We start from the raw sequence: 13,651 nt of genomic DNA, 5'->3' as shown, positions 1-13,651 counted from the left end.
CTGTGTAGCTGGACCCTAACCTCAAAAACAAAACAAGGGCTGAAGAGATGGCTGGCTCGGCCCTCAGGACCACTGGTTCTTCTGGACCACCCAGGTCCATGTCCCAGCACCCGTCTGGCAGCTCACAATCATCTGTAGCAGTTACAAGGGATCTGATGCTCCTTTCTGGCATCAGGCACAAAATAGCTCATGGCACACACAGATAAATGCAGGCAAAACCCTCATGTACAAATATTTTTCCAACAAACAAACAAACAAAAAAAAACTTAACTGCGTTGCCCAACTTCTAACCCAAGATCTTCCTAGTAGGATATAGGTAACTGAGTTCTTCCTGATTCCATAGTGGCTTTTGGGTGAGTTTTAGAACCACAATGTGTGTTGAGTGTATTTCTAAGAGGTTGGTGTGTGTGTGCGGGTGCAGAAGATGTTAGCTTCCCCTCTAGCTGGAGTGACAGGCAGTTGTGAGCTGCCTAGTATGGATGCTGGTGAATGCACCTGAAACCTAAGCCATCTCTCCAGTTCCTAAAAGGTTGTTTCGGTTATTGTTCGTTTTGTTTTTCAAGACAGTTTCTCTGTAGACCAGGCTGGCCTTGAACTCAAGAGATCTACCTGCCTCTGCCCAAGTTCTGAAATTAAAGGTGTGTACTACTACCACCTAGATGTTTTGTTTGTTTTTAAAGACAGAATGTGAGCCAGAGATGGCTCAGTGATTAAGAGCACTGGTTCTTCCAGAGGACCAAGGTTCAATTCCCAGCACCCACATGACGTCTCCCAACTAGTTTCAGGAATCCAAAGCCTTTTCTGGTCTTCACAGGCACATGGTGCACAGGCAGAATGATTTCCTATAGCTGAAGCTGGCTTGGATTCCTGATCCTATTATATGTACCTCCCAGTTTCTGAGATTACAATTCTGTGCATTTTGCCTGGTTCCAAAAGTAATATTGATTAGTAAGATCATAATGAATATTATATTTGCTTACTTCAAAATAAGCTTGCGACACCACACACACACACACACACACACACACACACACACACACACACGTTTCTTGAAGCAAAGTCTCTGTGTCCCTGTGGTCCAGGCTGGCAGTCTTTCTGCTTTAGCCTTTGTTTTTTAGATTTATTTTTACTTCATTTATTTGCCTTTTGAGTGCTAGGCTCACAGGTATGTACCACCATGCCTAGCTCATGCTTATAAATTTATAGAAATGGAGGAAGGATCCAGTTTAGCTACAAAATTACAAAGTCAAAAAAGTGTGGAAAGATTAAGCTGTTAAGAAAAGAATGTCAAAGTCAAAAAAGTGTGGAAAGATTAAGCTGTTAAGAAAAGAATGTCAGTAGACTAAAAACTTGGGTGAAATGTATTATGAAAATGTTATAGTTAAACCAAAGAAGCTAGGCATAGTAATGTTAACATGGCTAGATCTTTAAAACCACATTAAATGCAAAAGACAAATCGCAGAAGAGATTACATGTTCTCTGTAGCTCTGACTGTCCTGGAACTCAACATAGAGTTGAGCAGGCTGGCCTCAGACTCAGATCTTCTTGCCTCTGCCTCCTGAGTCTAGGAGTAAAAGCTTGTGGCACCAAGCCGGGCGGTGGTAGCGCACGCCTTTAATTCCAGCACTCGAAGCAGAGCCAGGCGGATCTCTGTGAGTTCAAGGCCAGCCTGGTCTAAGAGGGAGATCCAGGACAGGCACCAAAACTATACAGAGAAACTCTGTCTCAACGCCCCCCCCCAAAAAAAACAACAACAACAACAAAAAAAAAAAAAACCGCTTATGGCACCACACCCTGCCGTATTCTTTTATTTCAAGTTTAAGACTGGGTAGCTTTGGTTGTCCTGGAACTTGCTGGCCTTGAACTCTTAGGTCCAGTTCTTGATGCTGGTATTATTAAAGGCATGTGCCAAAACACTTGGCTAAGTATGTATTCTATTTGAAACTCAGGTAGCCCTGACTGGCCTGGAACTCACCATGTAGACCAGCCTGTATTCAGAACTAAGAGGTCCTCTTCCACTGTGCCTGCCTTCTTTCTTGATGCTAGACATTGAACGGGGGTTCTAAGCTTGTGTGTTGCCACTGAGTTTTTACCAAACCCCTCCTTGATTGAATGCAAGTTTAATAAACCAGATTTGTGGGAAAGGCTGATGCATTTGCTTTTTTTTTTTTTTTTTTAATGTACATGCAGAACAAGAGGGCACCAGATCTCATTACAGATGGTTGTGAGCCACTATGTGGTTGCTGGGAATTGAACTCAGGACCTCTGGAAGAGCAGCTAGTGCTCTTAACCTCTGATCCATTTTGCCAGCCTGATGTGTTTTCAAAGAAATAAAATCCTTCCTTTTCTGTCCCTCTCCTTTCTAAAAACCTTCCTCTCCCTCCTTTTCTTGAAAGGTCTCTGTAACCTTGGCTGTCTCTGAACTCAGAAGCCATGTATCTCAGCATTCGTAAAGTCAGACTCACAGACACGTACCATGATTTACAAAAAGAAAGTATATGTCTGTCTGTGTCTATGTGAGTTTTGGGGATGGAATATATGCCATCAGGCTTGGTGCCAATCCCTTCATTTCATGAGCGCTCTCCAGGGTACTGTCTTACTAATCAAGAGTGATTTGAGCTTCCGGGTAGCTAGAGAACTAGGGAGTCTTACCCTACCCTACCCTCCTGAGTACTTGGGTTTACAGCCTGTACCCCCAGCCTGATGAGCTTCTGCTTCTGGCAGTTTATCTCTCAGATGTTTCCAGAAGGTAAAAGTGTCATTGTGCCTTTCTCCGTACTTTACATTTTAATGAATTCTAAAGAACACCTTAGCTTAATTCTTTTTGTATACTATTTTAGCAAAGAATGGCTCAAGAAGTATTGACACATTTAAAGGAACATCCTGATGCTTGGACACGCGTCGACACGATATTGGAGTTTTCGCAGAACATGAACACGAAAGTAAGCAAGTGGTGGTTTAAGATCCATTCTTCTTTTCTTCCAGTCGTAAACTTTGAGGAAGGTGTCTCATTTTAGTATTAGCATTTGTTACCAAATCATTTCATATTGCTAACTTATTTCACAATTATTCTAGAGCTTAGAATTAATTCTTGCAAATAGTCCTAAGAATTATGAATGAAGTTTTTGTAATTGGGACTAGAATGCAAGGTGGTTTTTGTGTGGGTTTTTTTTTTTTTTTTTCCTTTTGGGGGCGGGAGTTTTTTCCTTTTATAACATGTATGTAGGTCTTAGCATAAGTTTTAAGTTACTCAGAGATGAGACTTAAATTATTTTGGGCAAGTAATCAATATAATACAGGCTAGGCACCATCAACACCCAGTTGTATGGACAGCTTAACACCATGGTACCAGTGTTTCCATTGAGACAGCACTCAGTTCTTATTTGCAATTGAAAATGTTATAACTCCGGGGCTTTTTTTTTTTTTTTTTTTTTTCTTCCTTCCTTGAGTTTGAACAGAAGGGTTGATCAAAATGTGTTTTGACTGTTGAATGCTTGATGATTCACGCTTCTCTTTAAACGCCTTAAAGTAATAAACTTAACCATGGCATTCTGTTTAATACACAAAAGGTCTCTACTTGATATACATTGTGTTAAAACAGAAAATAGCCATGTGCACATCTGTTTATGAAATCAGAATGTGTTAGTTAATAGTTTAAAAATATTAATTAGTTTTGACATCTTGGTAAATTTTAAGGCAAAAATACAGCCCAGAACTTCCTCAAAGTGCTAACCTTAAGTAACATAACAGTGTTTGCCTGTTTGCTTGCCTGGTAAATTTTGCTTTTTATACTGACAGACATTACTAATGTTTAAGTTGATTTATCAACAGTATTTTTAAAAACTCAAATTTGTCTTGTGAAAAATGAGATGATTAGAGGAACAGAAAGAAAGCAACAGGTAAAGAATTCTTCAATTTACATAAATTACAAATGATTTGGTGCTAAATTTATGCACTATGACATTTGGCTTTTATGCAATCATTTTTTTTTCTTTAAAGATGTTAACACTACCTGATATTAATCATAATGTTCCATTATGTTGATTGCTTGTAATAGGAAGAAAAGGGGTGTCTTCCTGTGCAACTACACAGCTAGGCTTTGACGGCAGGCCTCCACAAGGTCTACCCTTTTGATTCCCTTTAACTGAATTCTGTTCATCGATTGTTTTTGTTTCAGGGGTGGTGGGAGGGAAGGGGGACTCGATGCATAAAATAAGTATTTCTAAGGGCTCAGAAATTTCTGCCATAGGGATCATTTCATGCGTTTGTTTTTTCATGTAGTCTTTGCTGTTTCCTGTCCCTCATCTTCATAGCTCAGCAGTGGATAACTCAAGTTCTGAGGTTTGAAGTAGAAGTAGGGGTTTAGTTGTTTGTTTGTTGGCTTGTTTTTTAAAGACTAGCTGTCACTTCACATTTATGAAGAAAATGGTTTTCCGAAAGGAACAAGAATTCTTTCTCTTTCCAAGTTTCACATCCAGAGTTGTTTTTGATGAGAAGAGCTTAGGACTTAGATTGCAGGGATGGACACCGTGCATGCACCTTTGACCTCGTGTGTGGGATGCTTGTAGTGGGCTCCCTTCCTCAGCCGCTTTGTTAAAAAGTTTTCAAGTGGGACTGTGTGTTCAGCAAGCTGATCCTACTTTGTAATTGTACAAAGGGCTAGAGTTAGTGAGTCAGTACTACACAATGAGTATTAGTCAGTAAAGGATGAGTAAATTAATGAATGTGATAGTAATGGAAGGGGGTATTTTTAATTGAGAAACAAAAATTAGGTCAGGTAGCTTAAAAGATTTTTTTAGTCTCATTTATGGTGTTTAGTTTCTTGGTGCTTCATGGGTCTTTTTAATTGGTTATTAGCAAGAGGGCATATTCTGTAACATGATGTGGTCTTCTGTTTTGATTATTTTTTCTTTTTCTTTGGGATCTTTAGGTAGTATGATTTGTAGTAGGTTTTACGCTAACTTAGAGGAACTGTTGTCTTTTGTATGCCTCTGAGCACTAGTTCTGTAGAGCTACTGACCAGGGTAGGAAGGTTTACTATTGCTGATTGGGAAATACTGTAGTGACATTTAATTCCTTAATAACAGAATTTGTTATGGCCTTGTTCTTATTTTAGAGGACTTTAAGGAATGTTCTGCAAATGTAGAGTTTGAGTAGAGATTGCAGAGAAACTATTGTTGTAAGGTATAAAATATTAAAATGAAAGAAAACAGCAAAAAGTATTTGAGCACAATGTAGTTTGGGACAGTCTATATTGTGCTTTGGCTAAAATGAGCATTTATATGATCCCTTTGGTTGAAATACTAATGCTCCTATTTTATTGTGCAAATGACTAACAATTTTAAAGATGAACTCTTATTCTCAGCCAAAACTTGCAATCTGAGGCTATGTGAATGAGTTTACCTTTCAGGTATTACAGCCGGTTATTAGAATTCCTAATTCTTGAGGTGAAACAAAAAACATTTTGGTTCCTTTTCTTCCTCCTGCCTTTCTACACTAATTGGTCATTATTATGATTGAGGTAGTAGTAAATCCTGGAGCATGATAAATTCTTACATGTTAACTGTGGAGTGCATACACAGCAGAAGGGATAAAATGGATTCAAAGTGGTGTCTGTTATTTAACTTCATCACATATGCAGTTACAGCTTCTATGTTTAAAAAGGGATACCTGAAAGGTAGACACAGATTGCAACATGCATTTGTATTTTATTTTGACTGTGCACAAAAGTTTATCTTTAAATTAGTAGAAATAGAAACTGCATAAGGGTGGGTCTAGAATTGAAAATGAACCTGTGGATTTGTCTTGCTGCTCCTTAAGTAACACACCAGAGACGCTTACACTTGTGTAGAAAGTATCTGTGGCAACACTTGCTGTTTGGCTGCAAGCTTGTAGCTCCTAGAGGAGGATAGGAAGCTTGACAGCATCCAAGCTATTAAATTTTGGAGCCTGGTTGTGTTAATAATGTATGCGAGCCTATGAGCAGTCTTATGCTGTGAATTCCTATCTGGCTGTTATTTTTCCTTCTACAGATAAGCCCATTTGGCTGCTAAAGGGCTTTTTATTTGGTTCTTCCTCCTGGTGTGAGCATGTGTAAACAGCAGGACGTTACATAGAGTAGTAAACAGTAAAATGAGGAAAATGCATGACATGTCAGCTTATGGGCGAATAGATCCTTGTTTAATATATGTAATTAAACTTGATAGCATAATGTTTTTGAAATGTTAGCTATAAATGTGTGTCTGTCCATTTGTGAATCCTGAAAGGTCCTAGTCCTATGACAAGATACTCACATAATTCTATTCTCCAATTTTCAGTATTACGGACTACAGATTTTGGAAAATGTGATAAAAACAAGGTGGAAGATTCTTCCAAGGAACCAGTGTGAAGGTAGGAAAATATCTTAAGGGTAAATAATTCAATTTTGGGTCCTGATATTCTTATTATAGTTGAGTTTATTAATGTAGCATGGCAGGGTTATTTGTGTAGGGAAGGAGGAGTAGGCAGTCTTTTAGAGGAAAGAGGCAACCATCACTTTGAGCAAACCTTGTTTGGAAAGTCAGAGTATGCACACAGTTGCGCGGGTGGTGCATCCCTTTAGTTCCAGCACTCAGGAGGCAGAGGCGGGTGGAGTTTCTGTGAATTTGAGTTCAGCCTGGTCTACAGAGTAGTTCTAGGACAGCCAGGGCTATGTAGAGTGACCCTGTCAAGAAAGGGAAAGAATGGACATACATGCCAGGCTGAGAATGAAGATTTGGGGGAGGGGAGTTGCTGTGTCATCCTCAGCTTCACATGCACACCAAATTAATATCACTTGAGCTACTTTGGGGCATGGCTGGAGATAAATAAAACTTGAATGTGTTTTAAGATCATGACACAGTAACCAACAATATTGTTTATGTATAGCAGCTTGATTGGACTTAGAGAGGAAAGTATCAAATCAAGGCTTTTTACCTTTGTATTTCTGAGGTTGCTTTATGAGCAAGGTCAGTTTCTAACTCTAAAATGAGAAAAGTGTAGTGATGGCTAGAATTAATCTTAAATATTTCTTACTGTATCAGGAAAGGTTGTAGTTGTAAGAAATCTGAGGACTAAGGTATAGTGGTTCCCGCCTATAACCCCAGCACTCATAAGGTGGTGGAGGCAGGAGGATTGGGATTTCCAAGTCCTAGGCTATATGAGATTCATTTCCACAACCTATGTACACACACACTTACATACACAAAACAAGTAAATGTAATAGTTTTAACAAAAAGACAATTGTTTGATACTAGTTAGAAAATTGAGGCTTGGTCTATAGGCTAGTGGTAGGGTACTTGTTAACCCTGCCCCAGCCTCTGGATGTGAATTCTTTATTTTCTGCATATGGATGTTTTCCATGCTTATGTACCACATGTGTGCCTGGTACCTGGGGCAGTCAGAAGAGGATGTTGAATCCTCTGGAACTGTAGTTATGGGTGGTGATGAGCTACCAGATCAGCTGTGAACTGTGTGTATGCTGGGAACCAAACCTGGGTGCTCTGGAAGAGCAGTAAATGCTTTTTTTCCTTTTAAGGTGTGTGTGTGCGCGCACATCTGACCATCTGTCCCAGTTGTTCTGTGCCCTTCCATCTGTGGAGGCCAGAAGAAAGTGACAGGTGTTGAGTTGGTGGGTCAGACCTGAGCACAGGTCCTGGGAAAAGCACTAAGTGTTCTTAACCCTTGGGGCATCTTTCCAGCCATGTTCCTGTTTGAATACAATTTTTTGTTGTCCTTTATTTTTTATTGAGATGGTGTCCTATGTAGTTCAGGTTGTTTTGTAGGTAAGGGTGGTACTGAACTTGTGGGTCTCTTGCCTCCAGCTGAGGGCTGGGAATATATATAGGCTTGAGCTACCATAGTTTCGTGAGTGCTGAGCAAACCTAGGACTTTAAACACAGTAGACAAGCTATCTACCAACTGAACTACAGTCTTAGCCTTAATGTTTGATTGAGAATGACCAAGAACTCACTGTGTGTAGCCAGGTTGGCAGGTGTGAATCATCATACTTGGCTGAAGTTTACGTTTTAAAAGAAATATTTCTTAGTATTTTTAAATAGTAATTCATTTTACTGTTTGGCACTTTTTAAAAGTTTATATACACAAACTTTATTGTAGGGGCAGGAGTAATATTCTTAACATGTAAGGAATTTACAAAATGAAATTAATGGTAAAATTACCAGAAACTTAACAGTGAATATAATATGAACACGCCAAGTATGGTAGTTCACACCTTCAATCCCAGCAATGGGGGGCAGAGCAGGTGGATCTCATTTAGACACCAGCCTGGTCTACATAGTGGGTTCCAGGCTAACCAGGGTTACAAAGTAAGATCTTGTATTGATTATTGAAAAGATAATATAGGACTGGAAAACTGGTTCAACAATTTTGAACACTTTCTGCTCCTGCCAAGGACCTGCTTGGTTTCTAGTATACACAGTAGGTGACTCAGGCCTTTAGCTTCAGCTCCAGGGGATCCAGTGCCCTCTTCTGGCCTCTGAGGGTACTGCGGACACATACACACCCAGGCAAGCACACAAACCCTCACAGGCCAGAAAAGAGCATTGGATCCCCTGGCTATCAGTTGCCTGATTGTGGTGTTAGGAACCAAACTTGGGTCCTCTGCAAGAAGGGCAACCACTCCTAACTGCTGCTTCATCTCTCCAGCCCTCTAAAAGGCCATCTTAATAATGACAAAGAGGGGGGCTGGAGAGATGGCTCAGAGGTTAAGAGTACTGACTGCTCTTCCAGAGGTCCTGAGTTCAATTCCCAGCACCCACATGGTGGTTCACAACCATCTGTAATAAGATCTGGTGCCCTCTTCTGACCTACAGTCATACATGCTGTATACATAATAAATAAATCTTTAAAAAAAAAAAAAAAAAATAATGACAAAGAGGTAATGCAAAATATGAAACAAACTTGAATTGTGTTGTAAATTTTTTGCATTGCTATGATGTTCATTTAGCCTTGCGTCAGAAAATAACATCTGTTTTGTGGTTTTTATGTATTAATGGTTATTAAATTAGTGATTTGCTAGTAATGGCTGAATTAGTATTTTTCAGGTTAATGGAGTTATATCTTAATTCATTTCTTTATGTTAGGTGCCTTACGGGTTCCTAAATGCTTTGGGTTTTGTGTGTGTGTTGTAACCTTTGATATTTTACTTTTAGTTTAGGGTTTTGTTTGCTGTTGCTGTTTTGAGACCCCAGAGCCCAGGGAAGTCCTTTTGCTCTGTCTCCTTTCTTAAAAGTACCTTTTCCACGCTGACCCCATTTTGTTGCGACTCACTGAGTTAAACCAGGACTGTCAGTGAACATGGCTGCAGCTGTCATTGGACCTCATGGGCTCACCCATGAATATACAGCTCAAGACAATGATGACTCCTCCCCAGCAGCAGTCAGTGGCCGGTGTCTTTTTGTTTGGTTGGTTTTATAGACATACAAGTGAAGGTTAAGACAACAACAAGAGACCCCATAAAACTAGATCTGTTTGTGTTCACGATGCTTCTGTTTATTATTAAATGAGTTTTAGCTGGGTGTGATGCACACCCCATCCAGAGCTGCTCCAGGACAGCCAAGACTACACACTGAGACCCTGTCTCAGGAAAAAAGGAAAAGCAAGAGCATCTTATTATTAAATTAAAACTTTTGTTTTCAATTCCCCGCCACCACCACAGGGTCTCTCTGTAGTCCTGGGTGTTCTGTAGCCATGTAGACCAGGCTAGACCAGGCTGGCCTCACCTCACTCCTTGCCTCAGGAGGACAGGACTAAAGGTGTGCTTTACCATGTCCAACTTTAATCACGTCAGTCCCATAGTACAAGGCCATTCTTTCAGTCAGTGAAGGCCAGCCTGAACATAAACCCTGTCTAAACCCAGTCTCAGAGACTAGAGGCAGAGGGTAAAAGGAAGTAAGAGTGACTGTTATCCAGCACTTGGGAAACAGATGTGGAAAGATCATAAAATTCAAGACCAGCTCAATACACAGGGTTGCAGGCTAGGTAGAGACTCTCAAAGGTAGCTTTGGAGGTAGAAACAGAAGGATGAGGAATTTTAGAGGAGTGTAGGCTACAAGAGACACTGTCATTCACTCTTTAGGCAGAGGTCAAATGATTTCTTTAAGACACCCCTCCAAAAAAAATAAATAAATGCTAAAAACAGTAAGTAATCCTTTGAAGAAAATGTGCCTACAGTTGTAAATGATACATACTTTCTTCACAAGAAATATATCAATTGCAAAGAAAAAAAATCCTGGATTAGAGATGGCCTAACAATTACAAGATCTTGCTGTACTTGCAGAGGTCCTAAAATGGGTCCCAGCACCCATTTTACCTGTATGTAACTCTGGTCTCACTGGGTGCTCACACACAGGTAATATACAATTACAGACACACAAGCATAACAAAATAAAGTATAAAGATCAAAAATGTGTGATTTTAGGCATGCGTTCACTCCTGTGTAGTTTCAGAACTTTGTGGGCAGGATCAAAAGTCCAAATATGTATAGTTCGATGTTTGTAGAGTGTTTTGCTCTATTGCCAGAGTTGGCCTCAGTTTTAGCCAGGCTGGCTAGAACTTCCAGCAGATTGTCCTGCTTTAGTCTCCCCAGTGCTGATATCATAGAGGTCAGCTGTTAAACCAGAGAGTGTACGTGTATTTAAACAAGAATGCATATCACTTGGTATACTTTTCCTATAAAATTAATGTGCTGTTAGATGGGCCCAGCATGCCTATAAACTTACCTTACAAGAATAAAAGGGATTTAGGAGGAAGATGGGTAGTTTATAGTTAGCCTGGAACTCCCCCTCCCCCCCCTTTAAGACAGGGTATTTCTGTGTATCCTTGGCTTGGCTGTTCTTCTGGAACTCTTATAGACCAGGCTGGCCTCAAACTCAGAGATCCGCCTGCTTCTGCCTCCCAAGAGTGCTGGGATTAAAGGTGTGCGCCACCACTGCTTGACTTGGTCCTGATTTTTCAAAGCTTAAAAGGTTCAAAAGTATGAAAAGCATATCCACTAACTTTTTGAAGTGTTTACCATCACACCCAAGGAGTTTTGTGTGTTAGGCAAGTATGCTACTTCTGAACTACATCCAAAGTCCTAATTGACGGTCTGTGCAATTGCCAGCACTGGTGAAGGGTTTGGAGTTTGAAACTCATTACTCAGCCCTCTCCCAGGTCCTGAATATTTGTTAGCATGGGGCAAAAGTGTGATTTTTGTTTCTTAATTGAGTCACATTTTGGCCAGGTGGTGGTGGCACACACCTTTAATCTTAGCAATTGGAAGGCAGAGCCAGGCAAATCTGATTTCCCAGACAGCTAGACCTTCACAGGGAAACCCTGTCTCAAAACAAGCAAACAAAAAGTCACATTCTAGTCCAGGGTATACAACAGTTTCTTTGCCTCAGCACTGAGTGCTGGGATTACAGGCATAAACCACCATGCCTATCTTATAAGGAAGTTTTAGTTTTTAACACGCTATGTATAATTTTTTTAATAGGAATAAAAAAATACGTTGTTGGCCTCATTATCAAGACGTCCTCCGACCCAACTTGTGTAGAGGTAAGACAATTCTTTTGAAAATTACTAGTTTTTAAATTTTATTGTCTTTGTGTGCACACGGGACCATGTCTAAGTGCCACAGCATGGATGTGGTGGTCAGAGGACAACTGGGGAGAGCCAGTGCTCTCCTCCTCTGCCTGCCACCTGTGCGTCTGGAGACATTTATCTATTGGACGTGCAGTGTGTTACACCCGGTGCTTATGTGAGGTTCGAGGGCAACTTTTGGGAGTCGGTTCTCCTTACACCGTATATATAGGTCCAGAGACTTGGAACTCAGGTGGTCAGGCTTGGTGGCAGTTGGCTTTTCATGCTGAGCCACCTCAAATGTGTTCAAGAAAGCAAACATTTAAATGTTAGTGTACTTTCAATAGTCGTGAAAACATGCATATTATGTTTATGCTGTATTCTTTAGGTACTTGTTTAATCTGACCCTTTTCCTCCTTCCCTAGAAAGAAAAGGTGTATATTGGGAAGTTAAATATGATTCTTGTTCAGGTAAGCTTTATACTAACCATCTTCGTCATAAAAAATTAAATGACTATTACATTTAACATTTGGGTCTGTTCAAAATTCTTCTATCCCATAGATACCTTTATAAAAATTTTGTATTTTTATGTGTAGATGTGTGTTTTCCAGTGGGTATGTGCATGCAAGTGAAGGGTGTCTTCCTCCCCAACCCCCCACCCCCAGATTAGGTTTCTCTGTGTCCTGTAACTTGATTTGTAGACCAGGCTGGCCTCGAACTTACAGAGATCCACCTGCCTCTGCCTCCCGAGTGCTGGGATTAAAGGCGTGCGCCACACAACCTGACCTGAGATCAGGTCTTCAACATTTGCTATAATGAACCTGTGGTGGTAGGAGTCAACAATTACTTTTAAGACTTGGGGTTATATGGCTTCAGTGTACACTGGAGTTTAAAATTTTCAGTGTGACCACTGGACTTTATCTGCCTGATGCTGTACATTTTCCTTACATGTGGCTGGTCCAGTCGCAGTTTTTATATCCTTACACCGAGTTTGGCCTCCTAGTTAGTCAGTCTCCATACAGTCTCTCCTAACACTTACACAGTCGTAAGTTTAGAATGTTTGTGTTGACCAGTTTTCTTTACTGACCCTAACAGGCCACCCTTTTGTAGAATGTTTGTAATATTCTTGCCTATGATACTATCCAAACTTCAAAATTCTAATATTTAAGAATTTAGTAGAAGATTCTTTCCCTATTTGTGCCATAGATCTACTTGAAGCTTGTAAAATGTCCACACCCTGCTATAATTCAAGAACCTGGTAGCATCAGCTTTTAAGAGTCTCAATTCAGCTTCGCTGCATTAACAAACTTAAAATAATGTAAGGACTAGATTATATCCAACAGAAACTGTCTTTTGTTGGTTTCGGAGTAGCAGGGATTGATCCCAGGGGCTGATATGCTAGGTGAGCATTCTCACTAGCCCCTGAATCTGTCTTCTTAACTCTTTATTGTTTAATTAGATCTCAGATGTTTTGGGATAGGTTATACATATCTACCCGGCAAATATTAATATCCATACACACTAGAGCCATATGTGACCATCAGGGTAACTGAGTGGGGTCTGTGAGTATTGAAAGCACTGTGTTTCCCATTTATGTGTGGCATAGAGAATGACACAGTTCCCCCGTAATAAAAGGGGTAAAGTGTGTAACACTTACTCTGACTGTGGAGTTGTTGTGTCTTCATCAAATGAAGTGAAATAGACATTTCATCTTTAATTTTAGATCCTTAAGCAAGAGTGGCCGAAGCATTGGCCAACCTTCATCAGTGACATTGTTGGAGCAAGTAGGACCAGTGAAAGTCTGTGTCAGAATAATATGGTGATTCTTAAACTCTTGAGTGAAGAAGTATTTGATTTCTCTAGTGGACAGATAACCCAAGTGAAAGCAAAGCATTTAAAAGACAGGCAAGTAATTATGTTTTAAATTATCTCATGCTACGTGGAGCTCTAAGTGTGAAAGTTTTTTAACTCAGTGTGATCAGCAATGTCTTAAATTACTTGAGGGGGTGTATGCACAAGGAGCTGTCAAGTGTCCTCCCTGTCACTCTGT

General features: G+C 40.2%; 1 protein-coding gene across 3 annotated transcripts in view; it reads left to right on the top strand.

The window, feature by feature from the left end:
* Positions 1-13,651, top strand: part of Xpo1 (exportin 1) — a 43,030-nt gene that overhangs the window by 12,009 nt on the left and 17,370 nt on the right. For 2 of the 3 annotated variants that reach the window (XM_052734690.1, XM_052734691.1), the window contains exons 3-7: positions 2,841-2,942; positions 6,318-6,390; positions 11,516-11,577; positions 12,027-12,071; positions 13,325-13,506. In XM_052734690.1, coding sequence (XP_052590650.1) covers positions 2,841-2,942; positions 6,318-6,390; positions 11,516-11,577; positions 12,027-12,071; positions 13,325-13,506 — 464 coding nt within the window. Of the gene's footprint in view, positions 1-2,838; positions 2,943-4,057; positions 4,121-6,317; positions 6,391-11,515; positions 11,578-12,026; positions 12,072-13,324; positions 13,507-13,651 lie in introns of those variants that run through there. The other variant, XM_052734692.1, reaches the window with a different exon arrangement.

Source organism: Peromyscus californicus, unplaced genomic scaffold, assembly GCF_007827085.1.
Source record: "Peromyscus californicus insignis strain IS unplaced genomic scaffold, ASM782708v3 Scaffold_13__1_contigs__length_99412109, whole genome shotgun sequence".
In the NCBI taxonomy this organism is placed as follows: domain Eukaryota; kingdom Metazoa; phylum Chordata; class Mammalia; order Rodentia; family Cricetidae; genus Peromyscus; species Peromyscus californicus.
This window is presented reverse-complemented; position numbering and strand designations above follow the sequence as displayed.